At 40.6% G+C, this 20536-nt stretch overlaps 1 protein-coding gene across 7 annotated transcripts in view; it reads left to right on the plus strand.

Moving 5' to 3' along the window:
- Positions 1 to 20536, plus strand: part of OSBPL9 (oxysterol binding protein like 9) — a gene marked incomplete at its 5' end in the record, with an annotated part of 159392 nt that overhangs the window by 40348 nt on the left and 98508 nt on the right. For all 7 annotated transcript variants that reach the window (XM_080691784.1, XM_080691785.1, XM_080691779.1 and 4 more), the window contains one exon: positions 7521 to 7599. In XM_080691784.1, coding sequence (XP_080547910.1) covers positions 7521 to 7599 — 79 coding nt within the window. The remainder of the gene's footprint in view (positions 1 to 7520; positions 7600 to 20536) is intronic.

Genomic DNA, 20536 nt, shown 5'->3' on the forward strand with positions numbered 1-20536 from the left:
AAAGGGATAGCTCAGAGGTTCCCCTGGGCTCAATTTTAGTATCCTTCCACAAGCAAATATACAAGGGTATTGTTAATTTTATATATTACTATGTCATCTTCTTTTTATCATTATTTTGGTGGTACTTGGGATTGAACCTAGAGGCATTCTACCTCTCAGATACTCCTGGCCTTATTTATTTATTTATTTATTTTTGTGGTACTGGGGGCTACACCCCAGCCCTATTTTATAATTTATTTGGAAACAGGGTTCTCACTAAGTTGCTGAGAGCCTCACTAAGTAGCTGAGCCTGGCTTCAAACCTGTGCAATCCTCCTGTCTCAGCCTCCTAAGAGCTGGGATTACAAGCATGTGCTACCATGCCCAGCTCTATTTATTTATTTATTTATTTATTTATTTAGAAACAGGGTCTCATTAGGTTGCTGAGTCTCACTACTTGTTGAGGCTGTCCTTGAACCTGTGATCTCCTATCTCAGCCTCCCAAGTACTAGGATTATAAGCATGTGCCACCATGCCCAGCTTAATTTCATATACTTATAAAAGGTGTTGTATGCTTGTAATCCCAGTACTTAGAAGGCTGAGTCAGGAGGATCTAAGGTTTATGGCCAGCCTCAACAATTTAGTGAGACCCTGTTTTAACATAAAATAATAAAATAGGGCTAGGTGTGTAGTTCAGAGATAGAATACCCCTGTGTTCCATCCCCAGTACCACACATACATACAGAAAAGAAGAATAAAATATTGAAGAATTTGCCTTTACTATGGTTAACATATAAAAGAATTGCAGACATTAGCAGAATGGAGCAAAGAACCATGGGGGAAGTCCTGGTCAGGCATTGTGCTGGATGATTTTCACATGTCTGCCTCTGGCAGCCCTGTCAGGTAAGTTCTGCTATTTCATTCTACAGATAAGGAGACAGACACTCAAAACCATTTTGAGTAACTTACCATGTTTTGTAAGTTTGAGTAACTTAAGCAGTGATGGTGAATCTGGGATTGAACGTAGGCCTGTCTTATTCCAAAACTGTGTTTAGTCCTTAATATACCAGGCTCCCATTTCTTTTGTCTAAAGTTACCTAGAAGTGTCAGAGGACCAAACAATTGTAGAAAAACAGAAAAGATAAAAAATCTTTTGATTTCTTGTCATAGAGTATGTTCCACTAGATGGGGCTGTTGCCTTGATGAAAAGGTTCAATGTTGGTTGATGTCTGGGGTCTGAATTTACCTACTCCCATATTCTAGCCAAAAGCAAATATTGACATTTTCAGCTACTATGTGCAAAACTGATAAGAAGCAACATTGAAGCGGTAGTGCGATGTAGAGGCAGAAACTTGGTATCTATGCAGTGAAATTCAGATCTGAATTCTGCTACTTAACTAGCTCCATGACCCAAGCAACCAACTCCTCTGTTCATCTCTGAGCCCGGTTTGTTTTTTTCTTAAATCTGGAATGGGTATCTTGCCGTTTACTCACAGAATTGTGAATATCAAATTAATTAGTATATGAAGGTATCTAAACACAGTGTTTGAGACTTGGTAGGGTGTGTGTGTGTGTGTGTGTGTGATTAAGGATGGAACCCAGGCGTGTGTGTGTGTGTGTGTGTGTGTGTGTGTGTGTGTGTGTGTGATTAAGGATGGAACCCAGGTGTGTGTGTGTGTGTGTGTGTGTGTGTGTGTGTGTGTGTTATTAAGGATGGAACCCAGGTGTGTGTGTGTGTGTGTGTGTGTGTGTGTGTGTGTGTGTGTGTTATTAAGGATGGAACCCAGGGGAATTCTACCTTTTGAGTTACACCCCCAGCCTGATTTTTTCTTCTTTCTTTCTTTCTTTCTTTCTTTCTTTCTTTCTTTCTTTCTTTCTTTCTTTCTTTCTTTGGTGGTACTGGGGATGGAACCCAGGAGCCTTCTACCTCTGGGCTATACTCCCAGACCTATTTTATATTTTTATTTGGAAACAGGGTCTCTTAAGCCAGCTGAGTCTGGCTTCGAACCTGTGCAATCCTCCTGTCTCGGCCTCCCAAGCTCAGGGATTACAAGGGTGTGCCACCACGCCCGGCTTTTATTCTTTATTTTGAGACAGGGTCTCACTAAGTTGCAAAGGGCTTCACTAAGTAATATGAGGCTGGCTGCGAACCTGCTATCCTCCTGTCTCAGCCTGCCAAGTCCTGGGATTATAAGTGTGTATCATACACCTAGCTAGTGGGATCTTAGTAAATGGTAGTTACTGCCGGGTGTAGTGGCATACCTCTCTAATCCCAGTACTTGGGAGGCTGAGACAAGAGGATCGAGGTTCAAGGACAGACTCAGCTATTACTTAGTGAGTCCCTTTGCAACTCAGTGAGACCCTGTTTCAAAATAAAGAATAAAAAAATAGGGCTAGGGTTGTAGCTTGGAGGTAGAATGTCCCTGGGTTCCATCCCCAATGCTACCCCCCCCAAAAAAAAAAAAAAAATATATATATATATATATATATATATATATATATATATAAATAAATAAAAAAGGCTAGGGGTATAGATTGGAGGTAGAGTGCCTGTTTTCAATCCTTAGTACCCGCCTCCCCCCACGCACAAGCTAGTTATGCTATAATTAATAATTACTATTAATACAGTTGAATCTCAAGCCACAATGAATTCTTTTTTTTCTTCTTCTTCTTTGTGGTACTGGAGATTAAACCCAGAAGCATTCTACCTTCAAGCTGTACCCTTAGCCCGGTTTTATTTATTTGGAAACAGGGTCTGCTAGTAGTAGTCTCACTACTCCCTGAGGCTGCCCTTGAGCCTTTGGTCCTCCTGTCTCAGCCTCCCAAGTACTGGGATTACAGGCATGTGCCACTGCCCAGCTCCCGAACTCTAAAGGGGCTAAGGACCCATCAAAGTGATGAAGTATATCTATAAAGTCTCAGTGCTAAATATATATAATGTCATGTGTGCGTGTGTGTGATTTTATTTATTTATTTATTTTTTGTGGTACTGGGGATGGAACCCAGGGGCATTGTACTTCCAAGCTACACCCCAACCCTATTTTTTAATTAATTAATTTATTTATTTTTGTGGTACTGGGGATAGAATCCAGGGGCATTCTACCTCCGAGCTGCGCCCTCAGCCCTGTTTTTATTCTTGATTTTGAAACAGGGTCTCATTGAGTTGCAAAGGGCCGCACTAAATAGCTGAGGCTGTCTGGGAACCCTGATCCTCCTGTTTCAGCCTCCTAAATGCTGGGGTTACAAACATGCACCACCACGCCCAGCTTCTATTTTCAAAATACAGAATAAAAAATAGGGCTGGGGGTGTAGTTCAGAGGTAGAATGCCCCTGGTTTCCATCCCTAGTACCACAAAATAAATAAATAAAATAAATAAATAAATAAATAAATAAATAAATAAATAAAATATTGCAATAGAAATGTACTGTTTAAATAATTAGTTAATTAATTTTTGTGGTACTGGGGATGGAACCCAGGGGCATTCTACTTCAGAACTATACCCTCAGCCCTATTTTTCATTCTTTATTTTGAAACAAAGTCTTACTAAGTTGTAGAGGGCTTCATTAAGTAGCTGAGGCTGGCTGCAAACTGCAGTCCTCTGGATCTCAGCTTCTAAGTACTAGGATTACAAGTGTGTACCACCAAGCCTGGCTTTTTTTTTTTTTTCTTTTTAAGAACTGGGTATTGAATTTAGGGGCATTCTCCCTCTGAGATATACCCTTAGCCCTTTTTATTTTTATTTTGACCCAGGGTCTTGCTTTGTTGCTGAGGCTGGTCTTGAACTTGCCATCCCTCTTATCTAACCTCCCAAATACTCAAAAAGGAAATGTATGAAGGATAAATAATTTCAGCTTTTATAAGAGGAGATAAGATAAAAACTCATTTTCAACATGGCTAATTATGTGTATGTATACATATTTTTCTCAACATAGAAAGTATTTTCATATGCATACACATTTTAATTTTTTCTCAACATAAGTAAATACCAAACAATGTTGAGTGAAGAAAGCAAAGCAAAGTCTGCAGAACTCTATAATTGGCACGTAGGGCCGTTTCTAGAAAATCCAAGAAGTTCTTGTTGAATCAATGAGCGAATGATGCTAAAGCAGGTCCTTCATGTAGCAACGCGTTTGCTGAGCATCTGGACCTTCCTGCTTCCTTCCATCTTGCTGACTCCTTTTTCTTTCCTCTACTATGTTCCTTTAGGGCAGAGACATGTCTTCCTCCTCTTTATATCCCCTGGCTGTTATTGTTCCTGGCCCAGAATAGGTGTTTAATAAGTGAGTTAAAATAATTAGTGAATATTGCTTATTAAGACAGTGTCCTGTTGGGAAAGGGCTTTGGGTCAGATTTGTTGCTAGACCTGGAGTCTTCTTTTGGTTGTTGGACCTTGAACAAAATTTTTGACCCCTGAGTTTCAATGTCTTGAGCCTGGGATACTCCTGTCTCAGCCTCCCAAGTACTGGGATTCCAGGCATGCTCCCACGCCTCACCCAGAGAAGTATTTAAAGATGTAAATTTCATGTAAGAGCCAGTGCTTTAGAAATGTTTGTCTGGAAGTAGAGCGTGGGTGCACTTGTAATCCCAGTATTTGGGAGGCTGAGACAAGAGGATCATGGTTTGCAGACAGCTTCAGCTACTTAGTGAAGCCCTTTGCAACTCAGTGAGACCCTGTTTCAAAATAAAGAATAAAAAATAGGGCTGGGGGTATAGCTTAAAGATAGAATGCCCTTGGGTTCCATCCTTGGTACTGAAAAAAAAATAAAGAAAAAAGAAGAAAGGTTTGTTTGGAGATAGCTAGGACTGGGAATTAGGTGATGGCCAGACTTTTTGGCTTCGGTTGCACATACCTGTAATCCAGATACTTGGGAGGCAGAGGCAGGTGGATCCAGACCAGCCTGGGCAACTTTGTGAGATCCTCTCTCAAAATAAAATAAAAAGGGCTGGGTATAGCTCAGTGGTAGACCACTTGGCTAGCATGTGTGGGGCCCTGGGTTTAACCCCGGTACTGAGAGGGAAAGGAAGGAAGTGAGGGAGGGAGGGGAGGATAGTCAGACTGAAGGAAATCAGATTGCTTTATGATGAAAGTCTGAATTTGAGCAGTAGCAATGAGGATGGTGAACTTAATAGTTTAGAGGTAGAATGAGCATATCTTGTGGTGATGAGTGAGGGAGAATCTGAATAGGCCCTGGAGGCTTCTATCCAGGTTGATTCCATGACTGGTGAACTTACATTAAGAACAGGCTTTTGGGAGCTGCTTAACAACAGCTTTGTTGAGATATAATTCACATGCCATTTAGTTCACCCATTTAAAGTATGCAAATAATGTCTTTGGTATATTCACAGTGCTCGTCAACCATCACCTTAGTAAATTTTGGAATGTTTTTATCAGTCCATAGAGAAACTCCAGTACCCATTAGCACTCACTGTCCATTTCACTGCACCCTGCAGCCCCAAGCAATCACTAATCTACGCCCTGTCTCTATGAATTTCCCTCCTCTTGATATTTCCTCTAAATGGAATCATATAAAAGACCCATGATCCTCAGCCAGTAGCTTCTTTCACTTAGCATACTGTCTAAGGTTAGGGATCACTTATGCTAAACTCTGCATTTTGTCTCCTCTACTAGAAAATAAGTGCTTTGAAGGCAGGGACTATTGCTATGTATTCCAGAGCTATATCTGGCACAGATTTTTGTATTTGGTTACTAGGTAATAGTGGATATGTTATAACTTAGAAGGCTAACTCAGTTAACCACAAACTTAAGTTAGCCAGAATGAGCTACTCCTTCTACATGTTACCCACTGAAGTGTGTCCTGGAATAGGTAGATAACCATGCTGATGGTGACCTGGTCCTAGATCTGCATTCACGTGACTTTGGGACGGCTTCATATTCCCTGGAGACAATTTTTTAAAATCTTAATGGGAATAAGTTTTTTTATCCAATCTAAAACTGAAGACTAAATAAGATAATTCAAGTGGATACCATTGGGTGGAGGTGAGGTTCATTCACATGGCCTCTGGGAAGAAATGGATACATATTTGACCCTGTTACCTAGTGCTCCTGGGGTAAGAGTAGTCCCTCCTGTGTAGCCTTTTTTATGTGTGATGAAGTCCTTCCCTCCCTCAGCATTTTCAAGGTCTCGGGTTTTGTCTGGAGCCTGCTGCTTTTGTTGTCACTAGTCTGGGACATTTGACTCTCCCATGTTCGCTAGTCTTTCTCTCTGTGGTACTTAAGACAGTTTATTCTTAAGAACATTGACCAGTAGACTCTATTTTGCATAATTCTCTGTCTCTTAAATTCCTGTTTTTGTAACATGATGCATATAGTTGAATATAAAAAATAAACATTAAAAACCCTATCCACCTTCCTCAAACAACTTAAAGTAAATAAACTTTTTGCAGTGCTGGGGGTCGAACCCAGGGCCTCATGCATGCTAGGATCTACCATGGAGCTACGTCCCAGCCTCCCCAAACAACAACGTATAAAAGCAGTTCTCTGCCTCCTGCTCATCATTTGCAGAATTGTTCATGCTTTTCTTTAAAAATCATATACTAGAGCTGAGAGTTGGGGCACATGCTTTTAATCCCAGTACTTGGGAGGCTGAGACAGAAAGATAGCAGGTTCGCGGTCAGCCTAAGCTACTTAGTGAGGCCCTCTGTAACTTAGTGAGGCCCTTTTTCAAAACTAAGAATTGAAAAATAGGGCTGGGAGCCGGGTGTGGTGGTGCACGCTTGTAATCCCAGCATTCGGGGGCTGAGACAGGAGGATTATGGTTCGCGGACAGCCTCAGCTACTTAGTGAGGCCCTCTGCAACTTAGTGAGACCCTGTTTCAAAATAAAGATTAAAAATAGGGTAGGGGGTATAGCTTGGAGGTAGAATGCCCCTGGGTTTCATCCCCAGACCCGCAAAAAAAAAAAAGAAGATAAAAAAGGAAAAAATAATTTATACTATGTGTCAACATAAAATACCCCTTAATTTCCAAGACTGAGGAAGAAATAACCAGATGATCATAATACAGTGTGAAAACTACTACAGCAGAGTGATGGTCAGGTGGTTACAGCAGCGCCTGGAAAAGATTGGTCAATGTTTGGAAGCAAATGTCACCTGGCATTTCTGTACTGACAAGTACAACACAGAAGCAGCCTGATGAGCATCTGCCTTCATGGAGTCTCACAACAACCTGGGGAGGTGTAGATTTCTGACTCCCTTTTTAGTAAGCAATTTAAAGATCAAAAGGCTCAATGGCTGGCTCTTAAACACAGATTCCAGATTCAGCTTCTGTGTTTGTCCCCTCCCCCTCCTGCCGCATCCATCCCCCTCCACAGGGCTTAGAAAGTATCTCTGCAGGATGCTAGCATGCACTGCCAGCCCCTCTCCTGTACTTCTTCCTCCTTAAGCAAAACTAGGATCTCAGGTTTCTTTTCTGTCTCGCCTGCTTCCAGTGTCCTGGGTGCGTTGAGTATTCCGGGCGGTAGCAGTAGTGAAATTGCTGATGTCATTGTTTGCCTTATTGGGATTGTGCTCTTTGTTTCGCAGGGAGCTGTGATTGGTATAGACGATGAGGACGACAGCACCTTCACAATAACTGTTGATCAGAAAACCTTCCATTTCCAGGGTGAGCCCAAAGAAGAGATTCTTTCTCTTCACAGTCCTGTCTGCTGCTTTCCTTCTCTTTTGGGTTGTTCGCTGAATGACTTGAATGGTTTTGCAACTGATCCCGCGTGAGCGAGTGCATAGGAACATTCTGGATGAAGTGGTGCTGCAGGTCAAGCAGGGATTTGTATCCGCAGTGGATACAGATCCACTTGAAACGACTGTGGATCTGGCGGCAGTTGGAGATTAAAAATTTAAAGGATAAAAATCAGAGGGAAGAGTAATGGGCTGCTGCTGCTGCTGCTGGCTTGTGTTTACAGAAGGTTGCTGATCTTCTTTATCGAGGAGTGTGGCTCTGCTTCTGCATGAAGAGTCTAGAGACTGATTGCGAAGGTTGCAGCGTTTGTCCATGTAAAACTCAAAATGTAAATTGAATTGAAGCTGGTGGCAACCTTTGGTGTAAAGGTTTTGCTTGGCTTCCAGCTACAAGTTTGCATTAATTTCATCTGCATTTCTGTGTCTTGTCTGCCAGCCGTCATTTCTCTGCTGTTATCTTTTTTGTAGTTAATAACTCCAATGCCATCTGCTATGTTTCGGCATTGCATGCTATGGTTCACCGGTAGAAAGGGTAAGATACTCCATGCTCACGCTCATTTCATCTTGCTTTGAAAGCTCTAAAGCAGCAAACGAGAGTTAGTTTTAATGCTCGTGTCCTGATGTGCCTCTTGTCTGTTAGCAGTCCCTATTAGCTTTGGTGCTAGTGTTTCTGTTATTTTTGTCTATTTGGATTAACCTCTTATTTTTAATGTTTAAAGCAGTCCAAGGAATTTAAAAAGGAGATTTGGAAATGTTAGCACTTTGAGCTAAAAGTGATAATGCACTGTTACAAATGCTAGGTATACTAAGATGAATACATGTTAAATAAACTTATAGCTTAAAAATGTTTTTGCTGCAAAGTCAGCTAAGTTGTGTAGTGGCCAGCTAAGCCGCTCTATGAGGTATTCGGCTGCTATTCTTCCATGATAGGACTGTATGTTGCAGTTATTTTTCTTCCTGGTCTTGTTTAAGAAATTGGCACATAGGAATGAAAGATGCAGCTTGTATACACGAAACACAGAGTAGTGCGCTCAGTAGTGATAGCGCCAATGCTTTCTCTTTCTCTTGTTTATCCTTAAAGTATTTTCTAGGTTTGGTAATATTTATTCAGAGCTGCCTAAACAAGGATACTTTTCTGACATTTTGCACTACATTTAACTTCATAAAACAACTTTATATTAAAGAACTCAGAGTCTTTATTTTTAGGTTAAATATGTAATACTGTTTTTAAACCAAAGCAGATAATTCCCCCACACTGGAACTCTTACTCGAATTAAGTTGAGTACGTTAGTGCACTTCAGTAAGAGCTGCCAGATGCCGGTGAAGGCTGCAGGTGAAGGCTGCGGCAGGATTTTCTCCTGCAGTTACTCAGGAGGCACCTCCTTTGGACCTCCGAGACGCTGTGTCGTTTGTCTGAAGAAGAGACTTGGACCTTTAGAGCAAAGGCATCTCTAGCTTCTGCTTTATTTTTAAGTTCTTTATGCTAAACTGATCTCCTCTGTAATCCTCTCATGTTTAGGTGACTTGCTTATAAAACAAGACATTAATGAATTATTTAAATAATAAGAGTATGTGTGTTTTTTAAAATGAATTCTTAGTTCTGAGGCTACCATTATTTTCTACATGTAGCTATGGGAAACTAGGCAACATGAGATCTGGCTTTTGCAAAGAACTCAGTAAGACAGTATCTATTTTGGGGGCAATAATGAGAGTTATTTCACATTTATTGTTCATAAGAAAATCTCTGTGAATTTGGTAAAAAAGTACTCAGTGTCTGTTCTTAAATTCTTAATGAGAATTGGAAGCAGATTTTAGTTCATAAAGATTAGTGTATGTTTAAATGTGCTGAAGTTTCTACTTGTTTATTTAATCTTTTTTTGTGTTGCTGGGAATGGAGCTCAGGACTTTGTGTATGGTAGGCGGTGCTCTGCCGCTGAGCTACATCCAGAGCCTAGTTTTTATTTACGTTAGGGTTTTTAAAGTAAATGATACATGTATGAAATTAGAATGTCAGCTATTAAAGGGAAAGCTAGAGTTCATTTATTTATTCAGCATCTCCTTACCACTATTTCTGGATATACAGTGATCTATAAAACAGATAAAACTCCCTGTCCTCTTGGGCTGTCCATTCCAGTAAAAGAGAAAGCCAATGAATAAAATATATTATCTGGGCGTGGTAGTACATGCCTTTAATCCTGGTACTCAGGAGGCCGAGACAGGGAGATCGTAGGTTCTAGGTCATCCTTAGCAACTTAGACTTTCAGCAACCTAGTGAGGCCCTGCTTCAAAATTTTAAAAAGGGATAGGGATGTAGTTTGGAGATAGAAGCTCTCTGGGTTCAATCCCCAGTACAAAAAAAAAAAAAAAAAAAAAAAGGACATATTGGTAGAATGTAAGTGGATAAGAGAGTGATCAGAACTAGAGAGGGGAAGAAAATGGAGTGTGTGTGTGTGTGTGTGTGTGTGTGTGTGTGTGTGTGTGTGTGTGTGGTGTCCAAGGATGAAGGAGCTGAGGAGAGTGAGAGAATGCGTGGCTGTGATGGGGAGCGAGGGAGGAGGCACATCCCAGCCAGAGGGATCAAAAAGTACCAAAGCGCGTTCCTGCCGCAGTTGAAGGGCAGCCAGGAGGCTGGCTCTGGTGGGAATCCGGTAACCGTGGGGAGGGGAGATGAAAGCCAAGTGCAGTAGGAGCCCCATCCTGGGAAGCATTTATAAAGACGTTGAATTTTACTGAGATGGAAGGCCATTCGAGGGTTTTGAGCAGAGCGACATGGTATGATTCATGTTTCAGTCAGATCCCTCTGGCCACGGCACTGAGAATAAAACTCAGAGAGGCAAGGTCAGAAGAAGGGAAGCTGTTCTGTAGGCTTTTGTAAATGAGGAGAGAGTGGTGACCCCCACATGGTGGCAGTGAGGGTAGGGAGGCAAGGGGGAGGGGTTAGTGTGTCTAAATCAGCTGTAGTGAGGTATAACTAACTTAGTGTACATATTGTATAGTTTAATGAGTTTTGACAAATGTATCTTACTCAACTGCCACCATAATCAAGATACAGAACATTTCTTTTCTTTTCTTTTCTTTTCTTTTTTTTTTTTTTTTTCTTGTGGTACTAGGGGTGGAACCCAGAGGCTTTCTACCTCCAGGCTATACTCCGAGACCTTTTTTTATATTTTATTTGTTAACAGGGTCTCACTAAGTTGCTGAAAGCCTCACTAAGTAGCTGAGGCTGGCTTCGAACCCGTGCGATCCTCCTGTCTCAGCCTCCCAAGCGTAGGGATTACAGGCGTGCGCCACCACGCCCGGCAAGATACAGAACATTTCTATCAGCCCTCTCCGTGAGTCCCCGCGTCCAACACCTAGCTGCAGGCGGCCACGGATCTGTTTTCTGTTGTCGTAAATTAGGTTGTTCAGTTGAAAAATTTTACATAAAAGGAATCATACAGTACATACTCTTTTTTGTCTGACTTTTATTTCAGTACAGTGTTTTTGTGGCTGTATGTATTAGTGGTTTCTTTTATATTTCTATGTAATATTTGTTGTATAGTAACTTCTTATTTTGAAGGTTGAGCATGACAGATAGAAAAGCTGACACCAAGATTTTTGGCTTGATAATTAAGTGGTATTGCCATCAACTGAGATGGAAGATTGCAGGAGGAGATGGTTTTAGGGGAGGGAATGTGGGCAGAGGAGCTTATTAGCTTTGGACATGTTTATTATACTGTTTTTTTTTTTTTTTTAAATGGTTGCACCAGGGATTGAGCCCAGGGGCATTCTTCCTCTGAGCTACACTCAACTCTATTTTTTATTCTTTATTTTTGAAACAGGGTCTCACTAAGTTGCAGAGGGCCTCACTAAGTTGCTGAGGCTAGCCTCCTAAGTACTGGGATTACAGTCCTGTGCCACCATGCCTGGCTAAGCCAGTTTCAAATGTCCACCAAACATCCAAATGGAGATGTCAAGTAGGCAGTTAGACTATGGAATTCAGGAAACATTTTGAGCTGGAGAAATAAATTGGGGAAGCATTGGCACATGACACATGGATATTTGCAGTCATTAGGATTTGAGAGTAGGTATAGAAAGAAAAGATCATGTTCTCAGCCTTGAGTACTTACACATTTACATAGAGTGTACAAAATGAGGCAGGATCAGCAAAGGCAAGAAAAGAAGCAATAAAAAACGAGGAAGAAGGTGAGTGGTGCACACCTGTAATACCAGTACTCAGGAGACTGAGAAGGCTGAGACGGGGAGTCCCCGGTTCCAGGCCAGCCTCAGCAATTTAGGGAGACTCTCAGCCACCTAGTGAGACCCTGTTGCAAAACAAAAACCAAAACAAAGAATAAGAAATTGAGCTGGGAGCATAGCTTGGAGGTAGAATGCCCCTGGGTGCAACCCCCAGCACCCCGAAAACAAAACAAAACAGAAAACAAAACTAAAATAGAGCTGTGGGTGTAGCTTGGCGATAGAAAACCCCTGGGTTCTATGCCCAGTACACCCCCACCCCCCAAAAAGGGAAGAAAACCAAGTGAATGCAATATTCTGGAAGCCACAAGAGAAAGTATTTCTAGGAGGAGAGCAGGATCTGCAACTCTGCCAAGCACTGCTGGCAGGCCAAGTAAGATGATGCCTGAGAAATGATCACAGACTTTAATGATGACCAATTCATTCATAACCTTGAGAAGAACAATTTTAGATCCTATCAACATGCTCTCAAGTTCTGCTGTAAAGGGAAGATAAGAATATAGCAGTTGCTGAAGAAGAAAGTGGGAGCAAGTGAATTTTTTAGGGGAGAGGGGTTGCTTTTTTTTTTTTTTTCAGGGTAAGAGGAATATAGCATGTGTGTGTTGGCAGTGATTAAGTAAAGAGGGAAAACTTGCTAATGCAAGAGAGAAAAGGGCAGTTAAGTCAAGAGAGGTGGCCCTGATGCACCTGTGAGGATGTTGCCACTGGGCTCAAAGGAAGGTCAGAAGGTAGGACGAAAGCTCTCAGCTTCAACCGTATGAAATGATTGTGTAGATAAGTGGTCTATGTCAGCGGTTCATATGGCTCGACCTGGTAAAACACAAGATAACTTAGAGTTCACACGAATGAATAGTCAGAAAAAATGCATCTACTTAATGCTTTAATGCAAGTAATGATTCATAATGCTACTCTTAGTATATTGGGAAAATAATAGCGATAATGAATACTTATAAATGTTTATTTTATGCTAGGCTCTATTCAGAGTTTTGCCTTTCTTAAGTCATGCAGTTCTCACAACTGTACGAGTAGGCACTATTGTGTTTATTTTATAGGTAAAGAAATGGGGCCACAGACACCAAGTTAATAAAAGGGAGAACTGGGATTGGAGCACAGCAGTTGTACTTGAGCCATTCTCTTTCTGGCTGTTAAAAAGCTATTACAAAGATCTATCAACTAGTTTATAATGAACACTTGTCATTTTACCAGAAAAGAATTAAAATAAAATATGAAGAACTTTAAATAAGGCAATTTGAAATGTGGTGATATTAATGTTCTACATGTTCCATGACTTCCTTTATAGAAAAAGTACCAGTAGGGATGATGGTGATGACAGCTACTAAACTACTAAATGTCTGTTGTGAACCAGTCACTGTCTAAGAGACAGTGCATTGCACTTAAAAATTCCTAAACTCAACTTTGAGATAGTTTCATTTCTAGTGTTGTTGTTGCTGTTGTTGTTGTTGTTGTTGTTGTTGTGTGTGTGTGTGTGTGTGTGTGTGTGTGTACATATTGTGGTACTTGGGATTTAACACAGGGGCATTCTACCTCTGCGTTACATCCTCTGCTCTTATTTATTTTATTTATTTTTGTTTAGAAACAGGGTCTCACTAGATTGCTGAGAGTCTTTACTACTTGCTGAGGCTATTCTTGAACCTGTAAACTCCTGTCTCAGCCTCTTAAGTACTGGGTTTGCAAACCTGCACTGCCATACCGGGCAAGTTTTATTTATTTGTTTATTTTTGGTATTGGTGATGGAACACAGGAACATTCTACCTCTGACCTATAACCCCATCCCTATTTTAGTTTTTGAAACAGGGTTTCACTAGGTTGATGAGGATCTCACTATTTTCTGAGGCTGTCCTTGAGTCTATGATCCTTCTATTTCAGCCTCCCAAGTACTGGAATTAAAGGCATGTGCCACCATGCCCAGTTTTTTTTTTTTTTTTTTTTTTTTTCCAGTACTGGAGATGGAACCCAGAGGCATTCTACCTCCAAGCCACGCCCCCCCCCCCAGGCCTAGTTTTGTTCTTTATTTTGAAACAGGGTCTTGCTGGGGTTGCAAAGGGCCTCACTAAGTAGTAGCTGAGGCTGTCCTCGAACTGTGATCCTCCTGCCTCAGCCTCCCAAATGCTGGGATTACAAGTGTGCGCCACCACACCTGCTTTTTTTTTTTGTAGTACTAAGGATTGTACCCAGGGGCATTTTATCTTTGAGCTACACTCTCAGTCCTATTTTTATTTATTTATATTTCCTTTGAGCTACACCCCCAGTCCTATTATCTGTGTGTTTATTTTTTGTGCGTGGTACTGGGATTAAACTCAGAGGCATTCTACCTCCAAGTTATACACCAGCCTGATTTATTTCTTATTTTGGAAACAGGAGGGTCTCCCTAAATTGCTGAGCCTGTCTTCAAACCTGCAGGTGCGTGCCACCACACCTGTTCGTGTCTTGGAGAATCTGAATTTCAGGGAGGCTGAGTGGCAGAACAGGATTAGTGCTCAGGTCTATCTACCTGTAGTTCTTACAGTGTGATCCCAGACCAAGAAGTTAGCATCATGTGGAAACTTACTAGAAACAGATTCTTGCCCTCTCCCACCCGCCTTGCTGAATCAGAAACTCTGGAAATGGACCCTCTCTGGTGATTCTAGTGCACTTTAAAGTTTGAGAACTATCAGCCGGGCGTGGTGGCGCACCCTTGTAATCCCAGCGCTTGGGAGGCTGAAACTGGAGGATCGCAAAGGTTCAAAGCCAGCCTCAGTTACTTAGTGAGACCCTGTTTCCAAATAAAGTATAAAAAATAGGTCTGGGAGTATAGCTCGGAGGTAGAAAAGCCCCTGGGTTCCACGCCAGTACCATACACACACAAACAAAAAAAGTTTGAGAACTATGGTCTGGGGCCACAGTTTCACATGTTATTCAGGTTTTCTCTCGAAGTAATCCCAAAGTATAGATTTGAGAAAAGTGAGACGTAGAGAGCCAGGTGCTCTGGTTTTGATCTTAGATGTTGTCTTACTTACTATGGTTAGCCTGATGGGGGTGGGCTATCTTGCCATAAGTGGGCCTGGTGTGTAAAAAGTCTGTAATTAGCCAGGTGTGGTGGCGCATGCTTGTAATTCCAGTACTTGGGAGGCTGAGACAGGAGGATCCAGGTTTGTGGCCAGCCTCAGCTACTTAGTGAGACCCTCTCCAACTTAGTGAGATCCTGTTTCAAAATAAAGAATAAAAAATAGGTCTGGGGATATAGCTTGGAGGTAGAATGCTGCTGGGTGCAATCCTCAGTACCACACAAAGAAAGGAAGGAAGGAAGGAATTAAAAATAGGACTAGGGATTGTAGCTCAGATGTAAGAATGCCCCTGGGTTCCATCCCTAGTACTGCGCCAAAAAAAAAAAAAAAAAATAGGTGTGGTATTTTTGAAGATGAAAATTAGGGACATGCATATGATTAGTTCTTAATAAAATAATCCTTTACTTCCAATGGTCTTTTACTGAGGACATCCTTTAAACATTATGTTCTCCCAAATAATTTTAAATATGAAATTTGTTTGTAAGTTTATTTGGACATATTTAGGGTAATACAAGTTTGCTAAGGCAAAATGCAAGATTTTTAAGCATTAAAAAGGTAAGGGGTTTCAGTTAGAAGAACTTGAGGAGCTGTGTAAGTCTCAGTAGAAGTTATCTGTGGTTTGTTTGTCTGATAACAAGCCTTTTCAACTCAGTCCATTAGAGCTTACTCATTTATTAAAAAGCAGAATTACTACAAATAACCCAGTGGTTGATGCTATGGTGAAAGAACGTGTTTAACTTAGAAAAGTTCTATTGATCAAGTATATTAGGACATTGCTGTGCCCACTGCATTAACATCCATCAGTTCATCATGGCACGTCTACATCATTAATTATTTATAAGAATAGACAGTAAATCATTAGGGTAAAACATGGGCCTGGGCTTAAATGTCTTCTGCTTTAAAAATAATCATCTCAGCATTATCACAGAGAAACAGATGTCATTGTCTTCTATTAATTATTGATTCTGCAGGACATTTTTTATTTTTATTTGCTAACTTCTCTCCAAAACAAGATAAAAAATATTTTGCAGACATTGAAGGGAAGTAAGCAGCTATAACTAATTTTCTAAGTGGATGTCATAATTTCAGTGGGCATTAAGTGCTATGGCATGTTGTATTGGGAGTTTGTTTTATTACTGTGGGAGGGTTGGAGCTCACTGGTGTGCCTTTCTCTTAATTTGCTATTCAAGATCCTCCCTAAATACTTGAAATTGTAATCTTCCCAAGTTTAATTATGGTTTGTTTGGCTTAATGAGTGGCTAAGATTAGGGGGGACAGTTTTATTTTTGTTACCAGTATGCATTTTTATAACACCATTGCATTTTCCATTATTTTTAAGAGGTAAAATTAATATCTGCTCATTGTAGAAATCTAGCAAAAATATAGAGTAGTATAAAGATGATACTAATCCTACTACTTGAAGATAATTGTTAGTAACACACTTGTATATTACCTTCTCATTGTATGTTATCTTCTGATTCTTCTGTTGTTTATATGTGATTTTATGAGTCATTCTGTATAAATAACGTCACTCAGATTTTCAATTTTAAATATATCATGATCATTTCCCTATGATACCAAATGTCTGAAGAAAACATGATTTTAATAATTATATAATATTCTATTTTGTAAATAATCATATTTAGCCATTCTGTATTTTACAGATTTTTCTCTATTTTAAATAATTTCTGTGTTGAATAACTTTTTTATATATTATTTTATTGAAAGTAAATGTTATACATTTAATCTGTATTTGGTGCCCTCTCCCCCCCCTTGTTTTTTTTTTTTTTTTTTTTGCAGTACTGGGGGCATTCTACCTCTGCGCTACACCCCTAGCCCTATTCTTTCTTTTCTTTCTCCTCTCCTCTTCTCTCCTCTTCTCTTCTCTTCTCTTCTCTTCTCTTCTCTTCTCTTCTCTTCTTCTCTCTCTTCTCCTCTTTTATTTCTAGTACTGGGAATGGGACCCGGGGGCATTCTACCTCCGAGCTACACCCCCAGACCTATGTTTTTTTCTTTTTTTTTCAGGTCTGGGGATGGAACCCTGGGGGATTCAACCTCCGAGCTACACCTTCTGCCCTATTTTTTATTCTTTATTTTGAAACAGGGTCTCACTGAGTTGCGAAGGGTCTCACAAAGTAGCTGAGGCTGGGCGCCAACCACGATCCTCCAGTCTTAGCCTCCCTAATGCTGGGATTACAAGCCTGCACCACCATGCCCAGGTTGTTTTATTCTTTATTTTGAAACAGGGTCTCACTGAATTGCAAAGGGCCTCACTAAGTAGTTGAAGCTGTCTCTGAACTGTGATCCTCCTGTCTCAGCCTCCCAAATGCTGGGATTATAAGCATGTGCTATTTTATGTTGCTTTATACTCCCTTTTGCTTTATCACATCCCTCATCAACATTTAGCATTATAAATGTTAAAAGTATGTCAACTCAGCTGGGCCTGGTGGCTCACACCTGGACTCCCAGTACTTGGGAGGCTGAGACAAGAAGATCCCAGGTTTGAGGCCTGTCTCAGCTACTTAGTGAGGCCCTCCACAACTTAAAGAGACTCTGTTTTAAAATAAAGAATAAAAAAATAGGGGTGGGGGTGTAGCTTGGAGGTAAAATGCCCCTGAGTTCAATCCCCGGTAGAGGGGGAAAAAAATAGGACTGGGGGTATAGCTTGGAGGTAAAATGTCCCTGAGTTCCACCCCAGTATCTTTCTCTCACACACACACACACACACACACACACACACACACACACACACGAAAGACTAAAGTATGCCAATTCAGTGTCATCCTCAAAATTCATTTCTGGTTCTTTTTGTTATTAGAATGCTTATTTTTTTTTTTTTATCCTTTTAGAAAAGGAGTTAACCCTATCACCGGAGAAATTTACTGATATGTATTATGGAGTAACTTTTAATTTTTAGTTTAGAACACAGAACTTGGTAGGTATTAATATGAGGAAGAAATGAAGATATATAATGAAAAGTATTTTCCTATTTCAGGTACATAATTTATACCTAGAAATATGCATTTACATAGACTGTGTTGAACGAAAGACCTGCCTGTATAGGAGGGTGTATTCTTATCATACATTATAAAGTTCTTAATGATACCTTGCATTTTATTCATATGTTTATCAATAAGATATATTCATATATTTTATACTTTACCTTCAAAAATGAACATGTAGGTTATGGCCTTAAATTTAATAGGTTAAGCTGGGCATGGTGGTGCCCGCTTGTAATCCCCGCGCTTGGGAGGCAGAGACAGGAGGATCGTGCAGGTTCGAAGCCAGCCGCGCTCGCTGGCTTAGGAGACCCTGTTTCCAAATAAAAATGTAAAAATAGGTCTGGGAGTGTAACCCGGAAGTAGAAGGGCTTCCAGGAACCCCAGTACCACCAAAAAAAAAAAAAAAAAAAAAAAAAATTAATGGGTTAAATTCTAAAAAGCTTCCCACTGATGATATTTTGTTTTCAGCATGTCTAATGATTTCTCAGTTTTATATGGCATTTCTAATTTTCCCTTTTTCCAATTGACAAAATGGTAGAATGCAAAATATAGTCATATAGTTGCATGAACATTGCTTTTCAAATGGAGATAATAATATGCTGTAAACTCTAAATTATTGTCTAGCAGCCTGAGATTGGATGGCACAAAATGTCCCTCTGTTGCCTGTATAAGAAAAGTTGGACTGGGGCTGCAGCTTAGTGATTGACTGCTTGCCTAGCATGTTTGAGGCCTTGGGTTCAAGTGCCAACATTGCAAGCAAAACAAAACAAAAAATTCTAAAATTTCTCTTAGAAGTCAGTATACAAGAAAGTGTAGGTTTTATGGAAGCTGAATGGTCAAGTACTGGTTTTTTTTTTTTTTTTTTTTTTTTTTTTGAGTGGTACTGGGGTTCCTGGAAGCCCTTCTACCTCCGGGATATACTCCCATGGGCTACACTCCCAGACCTATTTTTTTTTTACCTTTTTATGTGGAAACAGGGTCTCTCAAGCCAGCAAGGCTGGTTCCGAACCAGTGCGATCCTCTTGTCTCCGCCTCCCAAGCGCAGGGATTACAAGCGTGCACCACCACGCCCGGCAAGTAGTACTGTTTATGTAAGATCTCACTCCAAGAAACTTTAGGAGTATGAAACTTGCTTGAGGGACAATTAAGCATTGAAATATATATACATTGAAGTATTCCTATTCAGATGGGAATGATGAACCAAGCCCAAATGAGAGACAGAAAAAAGCATGATTGCTTGCTTGAAGTAAAGAGATCTAGGGGCTTGCAGCCCTGCCCCAGCTAGCCCTTCATCACTCAAGGGAAATACCATCTCATCTATTCATTCTTTTCATGTATGTATGTATGTATGTTTGTTTGTTTTATGGTACTGGGGATTGAACCAAGGACATTCTACCTCTGAGCTACACCCCCAGCTCTAGCTCCACTGCTGTTCTCTTTCTAAGCAGAATAACATTCCTCCTACTCTGCTAGTATTGTCAGTGTTTTCATGCTATCAGGTGGTTTTGATCACCAAAATTTCTCTTGTGCTCCGTGTATATCTGAGAGAGGCTTGCAACTGGGTCAGGGCTCAGCTGAGAGGAGGGAACCAAGACATTGGTTGGAAGAGATGGAGTGAATCGTGGTGAGGCAAGAGATGAGCAGATCTGTGCTTGAGGATGTAGGAGACTTAGAAGCATGGCCGGCCGGGCATGGTGGCGGACGCTTGTAATCCCCGCGCTTGGGAGGCGGAGACAGGAGGATCGCGCAGGTTCGAAGCCAGCCGTGCTGGCGTAAAATACCCTGTTTTAAAAATATAAAATAGGTCTGGGAGTGTAGCCCGGAGGAAGAAGGGCTTCCAGGAACCCCAGTACCACCAAAAAAAAAAAAAAAAAGAAGCATGGCCAGAGAAGGGCCTGGGAATGCTGCCTGTATGGACTTAATGGAAAAGGAGTCAAACATTGATCCACACTTTATCTAATTTTATTCCTGTTCTTACTTTACAATTCTCCTCCTGTGTCAACTGAGAGATTACTTCCAGGTTGTTGAAGAAAAAAAGCCAATATATCTTCTCAAATTTATTCCTATTTTTTTGAAGATGAAATCCTGCTTTTCTAAAAAACCTAAATGTACAGCACAATATATTGCTTTTGGATAGTATTTGGTAAAAATTGTTATAAATAGAAATCCTAAATTATAATGAGGCCAAGTCAGTGTCATTTGGCTGCTCTAGATTGTTTTGTAAGACAGGGTTACAGCTTGTAGGTGGAACTGGGATGGTAGCTGAGCTTATACTGCAGGCTTGGTCTGAGTATAAATGTTTTCGAAGGAAAGGCAAAGATATCATGTTAACAGCTTACAGCTAAATATAGAGAAGTAGCTAACTGCCCGATCTCTGCAGAGTTCCTTGGAATGACACTGGGGGCAGAGAGTGAAGCCTTCAGAAAGGTGGTTCACTAAGAATTTGTTAAGATAATGCATAGTGCCTTCACTTGTACTACTAAGAAATACTTGTTTATTTCTGTTTAAAGTCTAAAGAGCTTCTCTACCCACAGTGTGTAGAGAATGGCATTTATTTTCA

The sequence above is a fragment of the Muscardinus avellanarius genome, assembly GCF_963383645.1.
Source record: "Muscardinus avellanarius genome assembly, chromosome: 3".
Classification (NCBI taxonomy): domain Eukaryota; kingdom Metazoa; phylum Chordata; class Mammalia; order Rodentia; family Gliridae; genus Muscardinus; species Muscardinus avellanarius.